General features: G+C 48.6%; 1 protein-coding gene across 2 annotated transcripts in view; it reads left to right on the plus strand.

Moving 5' to 3' along the window:
* Maml1 (mastermind like transcriptional coactivator 1) overlaps positions 1-15,656 on the plus strand; it is a 39,142-nt gene extending 23,486 nt beyond the window's left edge. For both annotated transcript variants that reach the window (XM_038328556.2, XM_038328557.2), the window contains exons 2-5: positions 4,113-5,531; positions 7,074-7,307; positions 9,184-9,280; positions 12,463-15,656. In XM_038328556.2, the coding sequence (XP_038184484.1) occupies positions 4,113-5,531; positions 7,074-7,307; positions 9,184-9,280; positions 12,463-13,442 (2,730 nt within the window). In that variant the 3' untranslated portion in view covers positions 13,443-15,656. The remainder of the gene's footprint in view (positions 1-4,112; positions 5,532-7,073; positions 7,308-9,183; positions 9,281-12,462) is intronic.
* The last annotated feature ends 256 nt before the right edge of the window (positions 15,657-15,912 follow it).

A 15,912-nucleotide genomic window follows, 5' to 3' on the forward strand; every position in this document is an offset into this window, starting at 1 on the left:
AATGAGAGAGTTCCAGAGCCGTGGCACAAATGAGCATGTGTATTTGAGAGTTTGGATGGCTGATGGTGTGCACTGTGGGAGCAGGAAGGATGATGGAGAGGCAGCTACTAACTCAGCATTCCAGCCTCTGGGCAGGTGGACGCGTTCTGGGTGTGATAGTCAGCCCTGGGGGAATGAGGAGAGGGAAGTGGGTGTGATCTGTTGGATGACCGTGTGGTGGGAACAGAGGAGAGCACTGTACTGTTTTATACATACATAAAGGTAGGAAAGATAGAAACAAAAGAAATGCTGGAGCCCAGTGTGTGCGCTAACCCAGCCCTTGAGAGGGAGAGGTAAGAGGATTGAAAATTCAAGGCCAGCCTGAACTATATAGCTAGACTCTGTCTCTAAAAACAAAAGAGGAGGGGAAATATTATCAGCTGTATTTCCTCTGACTAGTTAAAGGGGTAGTAGGGGACACATTTACATTCCCCAAATAAAACTTTCCAAACTGCATTTTATGAAAAATGCATTTTAGGAGGGTGGCTCTCTTCTCCCCAGCCACCCCTAGGTGGCAGTAGGAAGCAAAAGAAGCTCCATGGAAGCAAAGTAACACATTTGGTTTCAGGGCTTGTTCTTTTTCAGGGGGGGGGCGGGGGAGGGACGGAGGGGGAGACGGGGGGTGAGGTTGTGCATATGACCAAAACACCCATAAAATGGACAAAAGAAAATGTTGATGAGGTGGGGGAAAAGGATGGCAGCAGCTGAGACTGATGGAGGAAGCCATCCTCAGTGACCAGAACACAGCCTGCTGCGGAGAGCTGCCCCGCTCCTTGTTGCCTTGGGCAGCTAAGTCTGGTCAGAGCGTGCCTGCACTCTGCTTCCAAGGCAGTCCTCTGCAGCAGAGGGACAGTATGAAACTCTGAAACTTAGCAGCTGTTAGTCACTGAAGCCCAGACTGACTTTGAACTCTCGAGACTCCTAAGTACTGGGGTTACTAGTATTCAACACCACATAGTGCCAGGCTGGAGCATTTATAATAGCATACATACTTCATGTGTCAGGAGTAGTGGGAGGCAGGCATGGTCCTGGGGGTGAGGGGTAAAGGGTAAGATATAAGTTAATAATAAAAGTAAGCATAGAAAGGACGGGCTGAGAGCTGGAGCCCAGCCAGGAAGGAGTAAGCCACAGCATCTCCCCAGCGCTCTGCCAGTTCTTGTCATGGAATTCCCACCCCCAACTCTAACTGCACAATTCTACAGCATGTAGGGCATTAGCCTCATCCTGTAGTTGTGTCCAGTTTGCTCTGTGCTCTGAGATACTGGAAGGCCATGAAGAGCAGTGACTTTTATTTGCCTTTGTAGTCCCCACAGCACTTGTTCCTGGCACACATAGCCCCTTAATAATGCTAGCAGGGGGCTGGAGAGATGGCTCAGTGGTTAAGAGCATTGCCTGCTCTGACAAAGGTCCTGAGTTCAATTCCTGGCAACCACATGGTGGCTCACAACCATCTGTAGTGAGGTCTGGTGCCCTCTTCTGGCCTGCAGACATACACACAGACAGAATATTTTATACATAATAAATAAATATTTAAAAAATAATGCTAGCAGGGTGAAGCTAGTGAAGAAGAAAATGAGGATACTAGGACCGACATGATCATGTTCAGTGACAGACTTGATGAGGAGCAGCAATGTTTGTGAGGTTGGCAGTGGGATAGCTAGTTGGAAATTACTTGGGAGGTAAGAGGGCAGCTGGTAAGATAGCTAAATAAGTAGTTCAAGACACTTGCTACCAAGCCTGACATCCACAACCCATATGGTCAAAAAAAAAAAAGAGCCATTTTCAGCAAGTTGTCCTCTGACTTCCACAGACCTACTGTGGCCTGTGCACGCGCACACACACACCCCCCCCCACACACACACAAACAGATGTAAAAACAAAAGTGAAAAGGAGGGCCAGGCAATGGTGGCACACACCTTTAGTCCCAGAGGCCAGTCTGTACTACATAATGAGTTCCAAGACAGCCAGAGTTTCTCAGGGAAACCCTGTCTCAAAAAGCCAAAAAGAAAAGTTGTCTTGGTTTAGATAAAGGTTGTTGTCTCATTGCTGTGAAGAGACACCATGACTACAGCAACTTTCATAAAGGAAAACATTTAATTGGGCTGGCTTATAGTTTCAGGGGTCAGTTCATTATTATGGTAAGAAGCATGGCAGCATGCAGGCAGACATGGTACTGGAGAAAGAGCTGAGAGTTCTACATCTCCATCTGCAGGCACCAGGAAGTAGCCCACTGGCTAGACAGACTTGAGCTTATAAAACCTCAAAGCCCATCTCCACAGTGACACACTTGCTCCAGCAAAGCCACACCTCCTAGTCAAGCACTCAAAACATATGAATCTGTGGAGCCATTCCCTTTTTTTTGTTTGTTTGTTTGTTGTTTTCAAGACAGGGTTTCTCTGTAGCTTTGGTGTCTATCCTGGAACTAGCTCTTGTAGACAAGGCTAGCCTCGAACTCACAAAAATCCACCTGCCTCTGCCTCCCAAGTGCTAGGATTAAAGGCATGCACCGCCACCACCCAGTTTGTGAGGCCATTCCTATTCAAACCACCGCAGAGAAGATGGGAAGTGAGTGGGACAAGAGCTGAAAAACACAAACCAGCCCATATCGTATGTGAGGAAGTGTGCACCATGAAGGAAAAAGGTAGCTTTGAGAAGGGTACAGATATGGGCAGTTGGGTGGATGTGGGATTATTGTGGTTTACACTGCCACTGCCTGAAACACAAACCACAAGTCAGGGCTCCCGTCTCAGTCACTGCTCTGTGCTGTGAGGAGACGCCATGGCAAGGCAACTTACTTATTTTTTTTTCTCCTCCCCCCCACCCCCGTTTATTATTTGGTTTTTTGAGACAGGGTTTCTCTGTGTAGCCTTGGTTGTCCTCGAACTCACAGAAATTCACCTGCCTCTAACTCCCAAGTGCTAGGATTAAAGGCGTGTGCCACCACTGCCCAGCTGGACAAGGCAACTTTTTAAGGGAAGCAATTAATTGGGGGAATTGGTTACAGATTCAGAGGGCTAGTCTACAACCCTCATGGCAGATAGTATGGTGGCAGCCATGGCTCACATGATAAGAGCTCACATATGATCCACAAGTTGCAGGTAGAAAAAGAGCAGTCTGAGCCGGGCGGTGGTGGCGCACGCCTTTAATCCCAGCACTCGGGAGGCAGAGGCAGGCGGATCTCTGAGTTCGAGGCCAGCCTGGTCTACAAGAGCTAGCTCCAGGACAGGCTCTAGAAACTACAGGGAAACCCTGTCTCGAAAAACCAAAAAAAAAAAAAAAAAAATTTATAGGGCTGGAGAGGTGGCTCAGAGGTTAAGAGCACTGGCTGCTCTTCCAGAGGTCCTGAGTTCAATTCCCAGCAACCACATGGTGGCTCACAACCATCCGTAATGAGGTCTGGTGCCCTCTTCTGGCCTGCAGGCATACACACAGACAGAATGTTGTATACATAATAAATAACTCTTTCTTTCTTTTTTTTTTTTTTTAAAAAGAGCAGTCTGGGTATGGGGTAGGCTTTTGAAACCACAAAGGCCATCTCCAATGACTTAACCTCCTTCAACAAGAATATACCTCCTACCTTCCCAAATAATTCTACTAACTGTGGACCAAGAATTTTAATATACAAGCCTGTGGGGGGCATTCCCATTCAAACCACATAGCTCCTTTGGTTGGGAATAATAGAATCCATGTTAAATCAGTCTAAGCACAAGGGAAAAAATATATTGGTTCATGTAAGTAGGAAGGGGTTTTGTCATTGGCAGGTCTTGGGTATGACAGGGTACAGGATTCCTGTGTGATGGTCTTTTGCAGACCCTCAAACTAGATGACAGTAGCCATCATCACACTGTGTCCCGCGACAGTCCAGGGTCTAATGCTCACTTTCTCACAGTAAGCTAGACTGGCCAGGCACAGATCTGGTGATAGAAGCGGTACTCTAGGGGAAGCAGAAGTTAACGGAGGTGTGTACCCACAGAGTGCTGCAAGAATGCATATCTCTGAAGTCACTGTTGGAAGCACAGGGACCTAAGACAATGTATCCGTGTTCCTAAGTCTGTTATTCCAATGTTTTTCAGCATCTTCATGATACAGTGAAGAGGAACCTTGACAGCGCTGCCTCGCCTCAGAATGGTGATCAACAGAATGGCTATGGAGACCTATTTCCTGGGCATAAGAAGACCCGCCGAGAGGCCCCTCTGGGCCTCAGTGTATCTGCCAATGGGCTTCCTCCTGCCTCACCCCTTGATCAGCCTGACAAGCCTCCTGGGGGAGATACCCTGCAGTCTGGTGGAAAGCACTCCCTGGGGCTAGATCCCATCAACAAGAAGTGTATGGCAGACTCAAGCATCCACCTGAATGGAAGCAGCAACCCGAATGGGCAGTTTCCTCTAATCCTGAGTAAGGAACTCAAGCAAGAACCAGTAGTTGACCTGCCATGCATGATGATTGCAGGAGCCGGAGGCTCCGTATCCCAAAGCAATCTTATGCCCGATCTCAACCTTAATGAGCAGGAGTGGAAGGAGCTCATTGAAGAGCTGAATAGGTCAGTGCCTGACGAAGACATGAAGGACCTGTTTACTGAGGACTTTGAGGAGAAGAAGGATCTAGAGTCCTCTGGTTCTGCCACACAAACCCCCTTGGCCCAGGACATTAATATTAAGACTGAGTTCTCTCCAGCAGCCTTTGAACAGGAGCAGTTAGGTTCTCCACAAGTGAGGGCTGGGTCTGCAGGACAGACCTTTCTGGGACCTTCCTCTGCCCCTGTGGGAACAGATTCTCCGAGCCTTGGGAGCTCTCAGACTCTGTTTCACACCACTGGTCAACCTGGGTCGGACAATCCCAGTCCAAACCTGATGCCGGCGTCAGCACAGGCCCAGAATGCACAAAGAGCCCTTACAAGTGTGGTGTTGCCTAGCCAGGGCCCAGGAGGGGCCTCGGAGCTGTCCTCTGCTCACCAGCTCCAGCAGATAGCTGCCAAGCAAAAGCGGGAGCAGATGCTGCAGAATCCACAGCAAGCCACCCCAGCACCTGCCCCAGGCCAGCTGTCCACATGGCAGCAGGCGGGGCCCTCCCACAGCCCCTTAGATGTCCCTTATCCCATGGAGAAGCCTGCCAGTCCTTCTGGCTATAAGCAAGACTTTACCAACTCAAAACTGCTCATGATGCCTAGTGTAAACAAGAGTTCTCCTCGGCCGGGAGGTCCCTACCTCCAGCCCAGCCACACGAACCTGCTGAGTCACCAGTCACCAAGTAACTTGAATCAGAGCTCTGTGAATAACCAAGGGTCTGTTTTAGACTATGGCAATACAAAACCCCTTTCTCATTACAAAGCAGATTGCGGGCAAGGCGGCCCTGGGTCTGGCCAGAACAAACCAGCTTTGATGGCATATCTTCCACAGCAACTGCCCCATCTGAGTAATGAGCAGAACCCCCTGTTTCTGATGAAACCAAAGCAGGGAAACATGTCCTTCCGGTCACTGGTTCCACCTGGACAGGTGAGTCAGAGCCTTCCCTTTCCATCACCACTGTGGGCACTAGTAAAGTCCCTCACTAAACTAGGCCAACATGTAGGAGATAGTAGTGGGAGCAGCTGCTGCCTTCCTTTGAAGAAAATGCACAGGGTAAGCCAGGATTGATCTGTGTCTTTTAGGCACAGTTCATTTAGGCCTGGCTGTGTAGACAAGCTGCTCTTGAACAACTGATTCCCCTGCCTCTACCTCCCAAGTGTTGAGATTACAGGTGGCTGGAATTGACCTTAATAAAAAGAGTAAACGTCCTTAGTATAGCTGGGTGTGGTGGCACAAGCCTTTAATCCCAACACTAGGGAGGCAGAGGCGCGTTACAAAGAGAAACCCTGTCTTGAGAAAAAGATAATTCCTTAATTTAGCTACACAGACATTTGAGAAATCGCCTAATTTAGTTTAGTTGTTGTCTCTTTCATGCCGAACAACTACATAAGGCCCTGTCTCAAAAAGTAAAAATAAAGCCAGATGTGGGGGCCTGGGATGTGGGTGCCTGTGCCTTAAATCCCAGCTCTCAGGAGGAAGAGGCAGAAGGAACTCTGAATTCAAGGCCAGCCTGGTCTACACATTGAGACTCACAAAACAAGAAGCCAGTTGTGGTTCGCAGCAATTTCAGAACAGGGAAGGTGAGGCAGGAGGGTTGTCACAAGTTTGAGGCCAGCCTGAGCTACAGTGTGAGGCCTTGCTTGTTTTGTAGGAAACAAAAAGAGGGGAGGGGAGGGAACTGTGTAAAAGTTACAGTATTTAAACATGAACTTAAGGTGGAGTGTGGAGTTGATGAGCGGTGCAGTCAGAAGGTGCTTTGAAGACAGGTCCTGGGGGCTCACTGGCCAGCCAGTCTGGCCGCATTGGGAAGCTCTTGGTTCGGTGAGAGACCTTGTCTCAGAAATAAGTGAAACAATAAAGAAAGACTTGATGCTGACCTCTCGTGCACACAGACACTAAACAGAATTGAAAACCTCAGGATACAGAGTACTGACAAAGCTGTCCGTGCCTCCAGGAAACTGTGTACAAGTGGGCAGAGAGATTATTTCATGCCAGACGGTGGTGGCACACACCTTTCCTCTCAGCACTTAGGAGGCAGAGGCAGGTGGATCTCTGAGTTCAAGGCCAGCCTGGTTTACAGAGTGAGTTCCAGGACAGCCAGGAATACACAGAGAAACCCTGTCTCGAAAAACAAAAAAACAAAAACAAAAAATTATTTCATGCTGTTCAGGGACAGCCATATATATAGCAAGTATATACTCTAAAGACAGCTTTTTGTTTCTGTTTGGGTGGTGGTGGGTGTTGTACTGAGTTAGGGTCTCACTCTGTATCCCTGACTGATCTGAAACTCAGATTTCCACTTGACCCCTGCCACTCAAGCACCAGGACTTAAAGATACTGCCACCACACACATAAGGGACATTTCGTATTCAAACTATAACATCAGGAGTTAAGAAAGATGATGGTGAACATCAGGGTTAGGACATCATCCATCCCACCTGACTTGGATCCCTCCATCTTTGTTGACAGGAGCAGAACCCTTCTTCTGTCCCTGTACCAGCCCAGACTGCCAACGTGGGAAGCCAACCTCCTAGTGTCTCTGTGGCCAGCACTCACAGTAGCTCCCCATATCTCAGCAGCCAACAGCAGGCAGCTGTGATGAAACAGCACCAGCTGCTCCTGGACCAGCAGAAGCAGAGGGAGCAGCAGCAGCTGCAGCAACAGCAACAGTTCCTACAGAGGCAGCACCTTCTGGCCGAGCAGGTAACAGGCACAAGAAACCACACAGACACTACTTGAGCATATTTGTACTTTTTAGCCCAGCAAGAATCCAAAATAGGTAAAGTGCTTGTCATCCTGATGACCTGAATTCAGTCCCTGTAACCCACATGCACATGAAAAGTGAGAATCAACTCCACAAATGACCTCCATACCCACACCGTGGATGAATACTCCCCCCCAACACACACCCAGGCCATACACACAAGATAGATTTTCTTTTTAGAAATTAGGGCCAGGTGTTGGTGGCGCAAACCTTTAATCCCAGCACTCAGGAGGCAGAGGCAGGTGGATCTCTGTGAGTTTGGGTAGCTCAGTGGATAGAAATCCTTTTACGCAGGTCTGTCAGCCTATGTCTGATCCAAGGTCCCACAGGCGGCAGGAGAGGACTGACTCCAGCAAGTTGGTCTCTGATCTTCACACCATGGCACACACTCATACACACACAGTAAATAAAGACTCCTAAAAGATGTTGTTAATATTTAAAATGAGTAAATAAGATCTCCTTCCCAAGACTGTAGCATCTTCTTTCTAAGATTTATTTATTATGTATAGTATTCTGTCTGCATGTATGCCTACAGGCCAGAAGAGGGTGCCAGATCTCATTACCAATGGTTGTGAACCAACATGTGGTTGCTGGGAATTGAACTCAGTACCTCTGGAACTGCAGCCAGTGCCCTTAACCTCTGAGCCATCTCTCCAGCCCCTGGCTATAGCATATCTTAGGCATGTAGTTTGTGGAGACTAATAAAGGCAGCATCTTCATGTGTAAAGGGGCATTTTCCTGTGTTTCTGTCCAGGCACACAGGCCATCCCTCCTTGCTATAAAATGTGAGGTTTGAGGAACCAAAGCATAAAGAAGGAAATAAAGATGCCCCTGAGATCTTAAAGTTCAAGATTCACATTTCCCTCAACACTGGGTTACCAGAGGTAGAGTGCTGACACCAGGCAACTATGAGAGCCTTTGAGGGTTGAACCATATCTTCTAATTAAGACAGAAGCCAGCCAGCTAGGTCTAACTCTGAGGAAGCTTGTACAGGAGACTTGCCCTCATGCTTAGCTACATAGTAAGTTCAAAGCCAGCCTGGGCTACAGAGTGATACTTTATCTCAAAAGAAGAAAAGAGACCAGGAAGTGGCTCACAAGCCTGAGGCCCTGAGTTCAGAACCCTGGAACCCATGTAAAGCAGGAGCACAGTCCTGTAGCCTCAGGGCTCCTAGGCGGATGGGAAGCAGAGACACATCCCCTGATGTTCGTGGGCCAGAAAGCCTGGCTCACTACTGAACAGAAAGAAACCCTGTCACAGCTCAAGGAAGATGGCAAGTTGTCCTCTGATACACCCCATGGCACACACACAGAGCAGACTTGGAGCCAACTCCAGAGACTATACTTTGCTGAGCTTGGTCATTGCCACAGCTCCTCCACCATCTTTTTTTCTTTTCTTTTTTGATTTTTCGAGACAGGATTTTCTCTGTGTAACCTTGGCTATTCTGGAACTTGCTCTGTAGATCAGGCTGGCCTTGAACTCAGAGATCTGTTTGCCTCTGCCTCCTGAGTGCTAACATTAAAGGTATGCCCACCTTTAATCATTGCCCAGCCCACCATCTCTTTTTAACTAATCGCTTATTAGGATATAAATCATGTCACATGGTTTTGTTTAAACTACACACTTCAGTGTTTTCCATTGTAGAGTTGTGCAGTCACTGCCTGAACCCATTTTTATCACCCAGACAGCGTACCATGAGCAGTTGCTGGCCTTCCCTGCACCCATAGGTGCCTGCCCCTGAGCCTCACACTTGAGCACCTTACTTTCCTGCTTGTTGATTTTTACACCATGTTTTCCCATTCTTGGCCTTTCTAGGAGAAGCAGCAGTTTCAGCGCCATCTGACCCGCCCACCCCCGCAGTACCAGGACCCAACACAAAGCAGCTTTCCCCAGCAGGTTGGACAGTTCACAGGTAAGGGGTGTGAACGGGGCTGTGGGGAAGGCAGTCGGGCATGGTGGGTGGAGCTCATGGTGTGTGGTGCTGATGAGTCCCAAGTTTACTTGCTCATAGGAGCTATGGTTTGGAGGAGAGGGAGGCCTGGATTTTGGTTCTTTTGTGGCACAAGGAGAAGAGGGTCTTGAGTGTTGACGAATAGGTTTTGAAGGAAAACTATTACTAGTTAGAGGGAATCTTATGTGTAAGTCTTGATTAAGATAGTTCTTTGTATCTTCAGAACCCCAAAGCAAGCGGGTGTGGTGGTACCTGCCTGTGATCCTAGTTTTTGGAAGATTGAGGCAGGAGGATCAGGAGTTCAAGGTCATTTTCAGCTTCTTAGTTTGAGAGAGCTTGTCTCAAACAAAACCACCAAAAATGTCTGATCTTCCAGGTGAAGGGTTCCCTCTCATGTACCTTTGTGGGCTTTTGCTTGGCTTCTCCTCACGTTGGTGTCATAGGGAAGACAGAAACACCTAAGCCTCAGCTGTCACCTCTGAAATGGATTGAGCAACTAGTTTGGGTGGGGATTGCAGGTTATGTGTCAGTCAGGTGTACTCTGGTCTGCCTTTCCTCCTGACCTTCACTGTGAGTGTTCGGAGAAACTGACTACACCCATGTAAGAACCTAGGTGGGGCTTCCTGGTGTGCTGACTAGGAATATGGAATTAAAGTCTCTAGAGTCACAGAAGCCTGTGTCTGGCTGGGTTTCCCAACTCCATCCCATGCCACACTGATAAGTGTTCTAATAGGAGTGAAGTTGTCAATTTCAGCTCTCCCCTTCACACCTTTGTGTGGGTTTTGTTTGGGTTTTTTGGTTTCTTGAGACAGGGTTTCTTTGTATATTCTTGGCTGTCCTGGAGCTTGCTCTGTAGACCAGACTGGCCTTGAACTCCCAGAGATCCGCCTGCCTCTGCCTCCCAAGTGCTGGGATTAAAGGCATGTGCCACCACCCCCTGGGCTTCACACCTATTTTTTAAAAGTTATTTTCATTATGTCTACATTTGGGGTCTTATGTGACTGTGATGCAGGAACCTGTGGAGCCCAGAACTATCATATCCCTGTGGAGCTAGGGTTATGGGCAGGTGCTAGAGACCAAACTTAGGTCCTCTGCAAAGCTCGGGCCAGAACCAATAGACAGCAAGCTCCAACCAGACATGGTGGTGATACCAGCACTTGGGAGATAGAGGTGGGAGGATCAAGAGTTCCAGGTCAGTACGTAGGTCTCTGTAAGAAAGGAGAGGACTGGAAAGTCATCAGTTGGTAAAGTGCTTGGAAGGCTGAGGACCCAGTTGATCCTCAGCACCATGTAAAAGCCAGGTGCTGTAGCATGTGTGTGTATGTAATCCAGGCACCACAAAAAGATGCGGCCAGATCCCTGGAGCTTTCTAGCCAGTCGTCTAGCCCAGTTAGTGATGTTCAAGCCAGTGAAACAAAATAGACAGCTCCTGAGGAACTAAGCTTAAGGTCAGTCAGCCTTTAGCCTTCACATGCTGTGCCTGCACACACACACACACACACACACACAAGAAGGGCAGACAGCAAGTTTCCTGAGGACAAAGGCTTGTGCTCAGTAAATACCTGGTTATTCCATACTAGATTTCTGCCTCCCTCAACCACCTTGCCACCTTATGTCATTATGTCATAAATAACAGGGTGTAGAGAGATGTCTTCAGCTATATATAGCCCTTCCCAAATTGCCACTGCCTCATCCAAGAGCCATCGTCCACCAACAGACCCCAACAGAACTAAACTGCAGTTTCAGGCTTTACTGTCCTGCTCTTGACACACCCTAGTCATGACTGGCTCTTAATGTCTCATAGCTTGTCACAATTCTGTTCCTTCACAACCTTTTCTGTTTCAAAGGCCCCTCTCCTCTAAACTGTCATATTGTCAAACCTCATGTGGGTACACATTTGTGTATGTGCATGTGTATGTATACTTTTATGTGTGCATCCATGAGTTTGTGTTTACATGTGTACATGTGCATTTGCATGGGTACATATACATGTGTATGCATGTTTTGTGCACATGTGTGCTTTTTTGCTGCTGGTGATTGAACTCAAGCTCTTGTGCATACTAAGTAAGTGTTCTACCTACTGAGCTACACTCCCAGCCCTAAATTCAATTCTGAGCCCCCTTCTTTATAAAGACTTCCGTATCTTGGGCACAAAGCCTTCAGACCCCTGCTTCCTATATCCTGCTGCTCAGACTTTGACCCTTTCACACAGTGTGGTGGCTTGCCTTCCACAGACAGATGCTGGGCTATCTGTCTTGAAATCCCCAGGTCCTACCCGAGAAAAACTTTGTTGGATGCTTAATAAGAAAATGGACAAAACAACTGGCTTCACAGCTCTGGAGTTTCCCTTTGTCCTCTGTTTCTGAATACTGTCCTTGTCTCACTGCCCATGATGTATGAGGGTTCTGTCCATAGAAGAAGAGCTGCATCTTAGGTCTAGATATCTCCACCACACTAGTCAGGAATGCCAACATGGGCTGGCAAGATGGCTCAACAAGTAAAGACATTTGCCAGCACGTCTGATGACCTGAGTTTGATGACCTTAGGACCTACGTGGTGAGGGAAGGAAACTGTCCTGGCTAGTTTTATATAATCCTGACACAAGCTAGAGGCATTTGGAGAGAGGGACTCTCAGATGAGAAGAATGACTCCATCAGTCTAGCCTGCAGACACGCCTGTGGAGCATTAGTGTGGGAGGGCCCAATCCACTGTGGGTGTCACCACCCCTGGGCTGCTGGTCCAGGGTGGAAAAGAAAGCTGACTGAGCATGCCCTGGTAAGCAAGCCAGTAAGCAGCATTACTCCATGGTTTCAGTTCCTGCCTGGCGTTTCTGCCCCTGACTTCCTTGAGTGATGGACTGTAAGCTAAGATGAAATAAACTGCCAGGTGCAGTAGCGCATGCCTTTAATCCTAGCACATGGGAGGGAGAAGCAGAGGGGGGGAAAGGATGAAATAAAGCTCCCTGCATTGCTTTTGGTTATGGTGTTTATCATAGAAGAAACCAGAACTAAGACAGGAACCAGCTCCCACCTGTTGTCCTCAGACTTCCACACGCTTGTTTGGCATGTATGCACCTGCACCTACTCACACATGTAAAGAAAAAGAATGAATGCCAACTTGATTGCTAGAATTTTCTCTTCTAGGACCTGCTGCTGCTGTGACTGGCATGAACAACTTGGGTCCCTCCAATTCCAGCTGTCCTCGAGTGTTCCCGCAGCCTGGGACTCTGATGTCAATGGGTCCTGGACACGCTCCTGTTTCGTCTCTCCCCTCCAGCTCAGGCCAACAGGACCGAGGAGTGGCCCAGTTTACTGGGTCCCAGAGCTTGCCACAGAGCAGCCTTTATGGCATGACCTCTGGCCTATCCCAGATAGTTGCCCAGCCCCCACCACAGGCTACCAGCGCACATGCCCACCTTCCACGGCAGACCAGTGTGGGCCAGAATGCCTCTGCTCCAGCTGCCTATGGACAAAACTCTCTGGGGAGTGCTGGTCTCTCCCAGCAGCACAATAAGGGAACCCTGCCTCCTGGTTTAACAAAGCCACAAGTCCCAAGGGTGTCAGCAGCCATGGGAGGCCAGAATGCCTCATGGCAACATCAGGGAATGCCAAACCTGAGCAGCCAGACGCCAGGGAACAGCAGCGTGAGCCCCTTCCCTGCAGCTTCCAGTTTCCACATGCAGCAGGCTCACCTGAAAATATCTGGCCAGCAGTTCTCCCAAGCCATGCCCAGCAGGCCCATGGCCCCCATGAATTCAGCAGGTGCAGCAGGGTCACTGCTGCCCCCGGTGAGCACACAGCAGAGGAACAGTGCCCCTGCACCCGCACCTCCCCAAGCAGCCCCTCAGCAGGGCTTGCCTGGCTTAAGTCCTGCAGGACCTGAGCTGGGGGCCTTCAGCCAGAGCCCCACTTCACAGATGAACAGCCGGGCGGGGCTGCACTGTACTCAGGCCTACCCTGTGAGGACCATGGGCCAAGAGCTGCCCTTCGCCTTCAGCGGACAGCCGGGCAGCAGTGGGCTGTCCAGTGTGGCTGCACACACTGATCTGATCGACTCACTGCTGAAGAACAGGACTTCTGAGGAGTGGATAAATGAGTTGGATGATCTTCTAGGGTCACAGTAATGGAGAAATTTGTGGTGTTTTCCATGTTTAGACATCTTATTTTTGTTCTCAGATTCAAGAAAGAACAACTACTTTGGACCAAAAGCCCATGGCCCAGAGAACTGGGCCAGTAGAACTTAAACCACGGCTGAGGCCAGCTCTGGTCAGTACCTGCTGGTCCGTTGGGCTGGCCCAGCCCATTGGCATCACTACCTGGGATTGGGATAGCAGGATAGGGGTTTGAATGGTGGCTTCCTACCCAGATGACCAAAAAAGCCAGTGGAAACAAGCCCTGCCATGTCAGACTTATCAAAAATAATGTGCTGTCTTTTTACCCAAGATTTCTCCATTTGCCTCAAGGCTGGGAACAAATTTCTGTTGAAATTTTTAAATAGAATTATTTGCATTTTGTAGCATAGAAGTAATTGTTTTAATTTAAGATTTTTAAGCAGATTAGGATAGGTGGTGGTTGTATTCATAAGTGGCACTGGAGACCAAGGGTTTCCTTTTGAGTCGGAGCCTTTTCTGTTTCTGCTCTGTCAGCTTTCATGGTCACTGGAAGTCATTGCTGTAAGTATAGACTGTGACTGCAGATGCCAAAATGATCAGGAAGCCACACGATGTTAGGTGTAGTGGTCCAGATAGGGTCCTTCATTAAAGCTCCTACTTCCTGGCTGCCATTCACTCTTCAGGATATTGGGCCCCCATGGAGCCCCCTCCATAGCCTGGCATGGCTAAATGCTGAAGGTGGAGATTTAGGCTCCAGCCTTCTGCATCTCTGACAACCTGTATTTACCACAGTAGAAGTGCCATTCAGTTGTGCGCACATCTTTTCTTCTCCACATCATCCCCATGACCCTTCAGTCTGCCTCCTCATCCTCTCCCAGCCAAAATGGGAAACGGTGATTTACTTTACTACATTAAAAGAGGAAAAGTCAAACTCCGTAGGGAGCCTGAGCCTTGCACAGGTTTGGGGAAAGAAGGCTGCAGGCAGCCCACCACCTAGGAGTCACTTTATTCTTTATCCGCCATGCGTCTGCTCCTCCCACGGCTGATGATTTGCACTTTTAAAGTGGCTTTAACACTAACCCACCCTTGCTAAAGATGCGAGTGGATTCTCTTTGAAGGTCTATTGATGGACGTGTCTTAGCAGAGAAACCATGAACTAGAACATGGCAAGGGGGCTGCTGACAGCACTTGCCGTATCACGAGCATGATGGTGCGCACAGAGCAAGACCTTGAACAGGATGGCAGAGGGAAAGGTTCTGCTGGAGTGACCTCAGTGCAGCTCTGCCCACTGTCCTGGGTCCCAGAACACTTCATCCAGTGTAAAGAACTGAGCCAAGGAAATGACAAGAGCAGCCTGCGCACTCAGAGGGTCGGAGGGACACACTGCTAACTAGTTTGCACCGGCAGTGCCTTTTTCACTGAGGGCACCTGTGCTCTCGGGTTCTCGTCTCAGCCATTTCTCCTCCACCTGTCCTCCCCAGGAACTCAGTTCAGCTCTCAAAGAAGCAGGTGGATCATATAAAGCCAGTGAAGACACCACCCTCTGGTAGTTCCCCAGTTGTAGGGATAAGAGGGTGGCTTCAGCAGGTTCTCTACCAAAAATATGGCCGAGGGCTGGAGCCGGATGCTGTTTCCTCTTCCAGCCTCCTGCGACAGCTGCCCACCTCCTGCCCCCATTGCCCAGGGCACGCCAGCTGCCCTTGGCACTCTACCTTAGGCCCAGGTTGGCCGCACAGGCAGTGGGCAGCTCACTTGCTGCAGTGTCATAGCAATAAAATGTGATTCTTGGGGTCCCCCCAGAGCTGCCCACGGCTTTATTTATGAGTCTGGCTTTGAGGAGTTGGGAAGAGGTGACCCCACTTCCTCGCACAGCTCATCTCCTCAGAGCCACGACTCAAGAAGAAAAGGGTGCTGGGACTTCCTTACACACATGTGCTTTGTGTAAATAAATGTTTACAATTTTATATTGAAGATGAATTAAGTGTTAGAGTGTCCAACTGTATATTTTTTACTTTTATAGATTTTAAAACTGATCCTTTATATGTGTTTGGAGCTATGATAAGTTTTATGGTAAGCAGTTGGTATTGTGAACTTTTTATGGTCATCAAAAGTGCAGAAAAGTCCTATTAATCCCCTTATTCTGCTTCCCTTAGCTCTGGTGTACACCAAAAAGTCTCTACTTTCCTGTGTTATAAAAATAATAAAAATATTTTACTAGTATGGAAACCACCAGTGTGTTTAACGCCTGTTGGTTGGAATAGCAAGGGACATTTGACAGCTATCAGTTCTCCTGCATCTGTTGGGGACCCCACTTTGCGAGTGAACCACTGGCATGCTGCAGAAGAGCAGTCCCTGCACTGTAGTCAGACCAAGACAGATGTGCACGAGAACACATTTCAGGCCTCCAGGAAATCAAAGGAAGCGGGAACAAAAAGCTGGGACTGGTGGCTAGCAATGAACACTGGAAAAGAGCCAACTAAGA

This window comes from Arvicola amphibius, chromosome 4 (assembly GCF_903992535.2).
Source record: "Arvicola amphibius chromosome 4, mArvAmp1.2, whole genome shotgun sequence".
NCBI lineage: Eukaryota > Metazoa > Chordata > Mammalia > Rodentia > Cricetidae > Arvicola > Arvicola amphibius.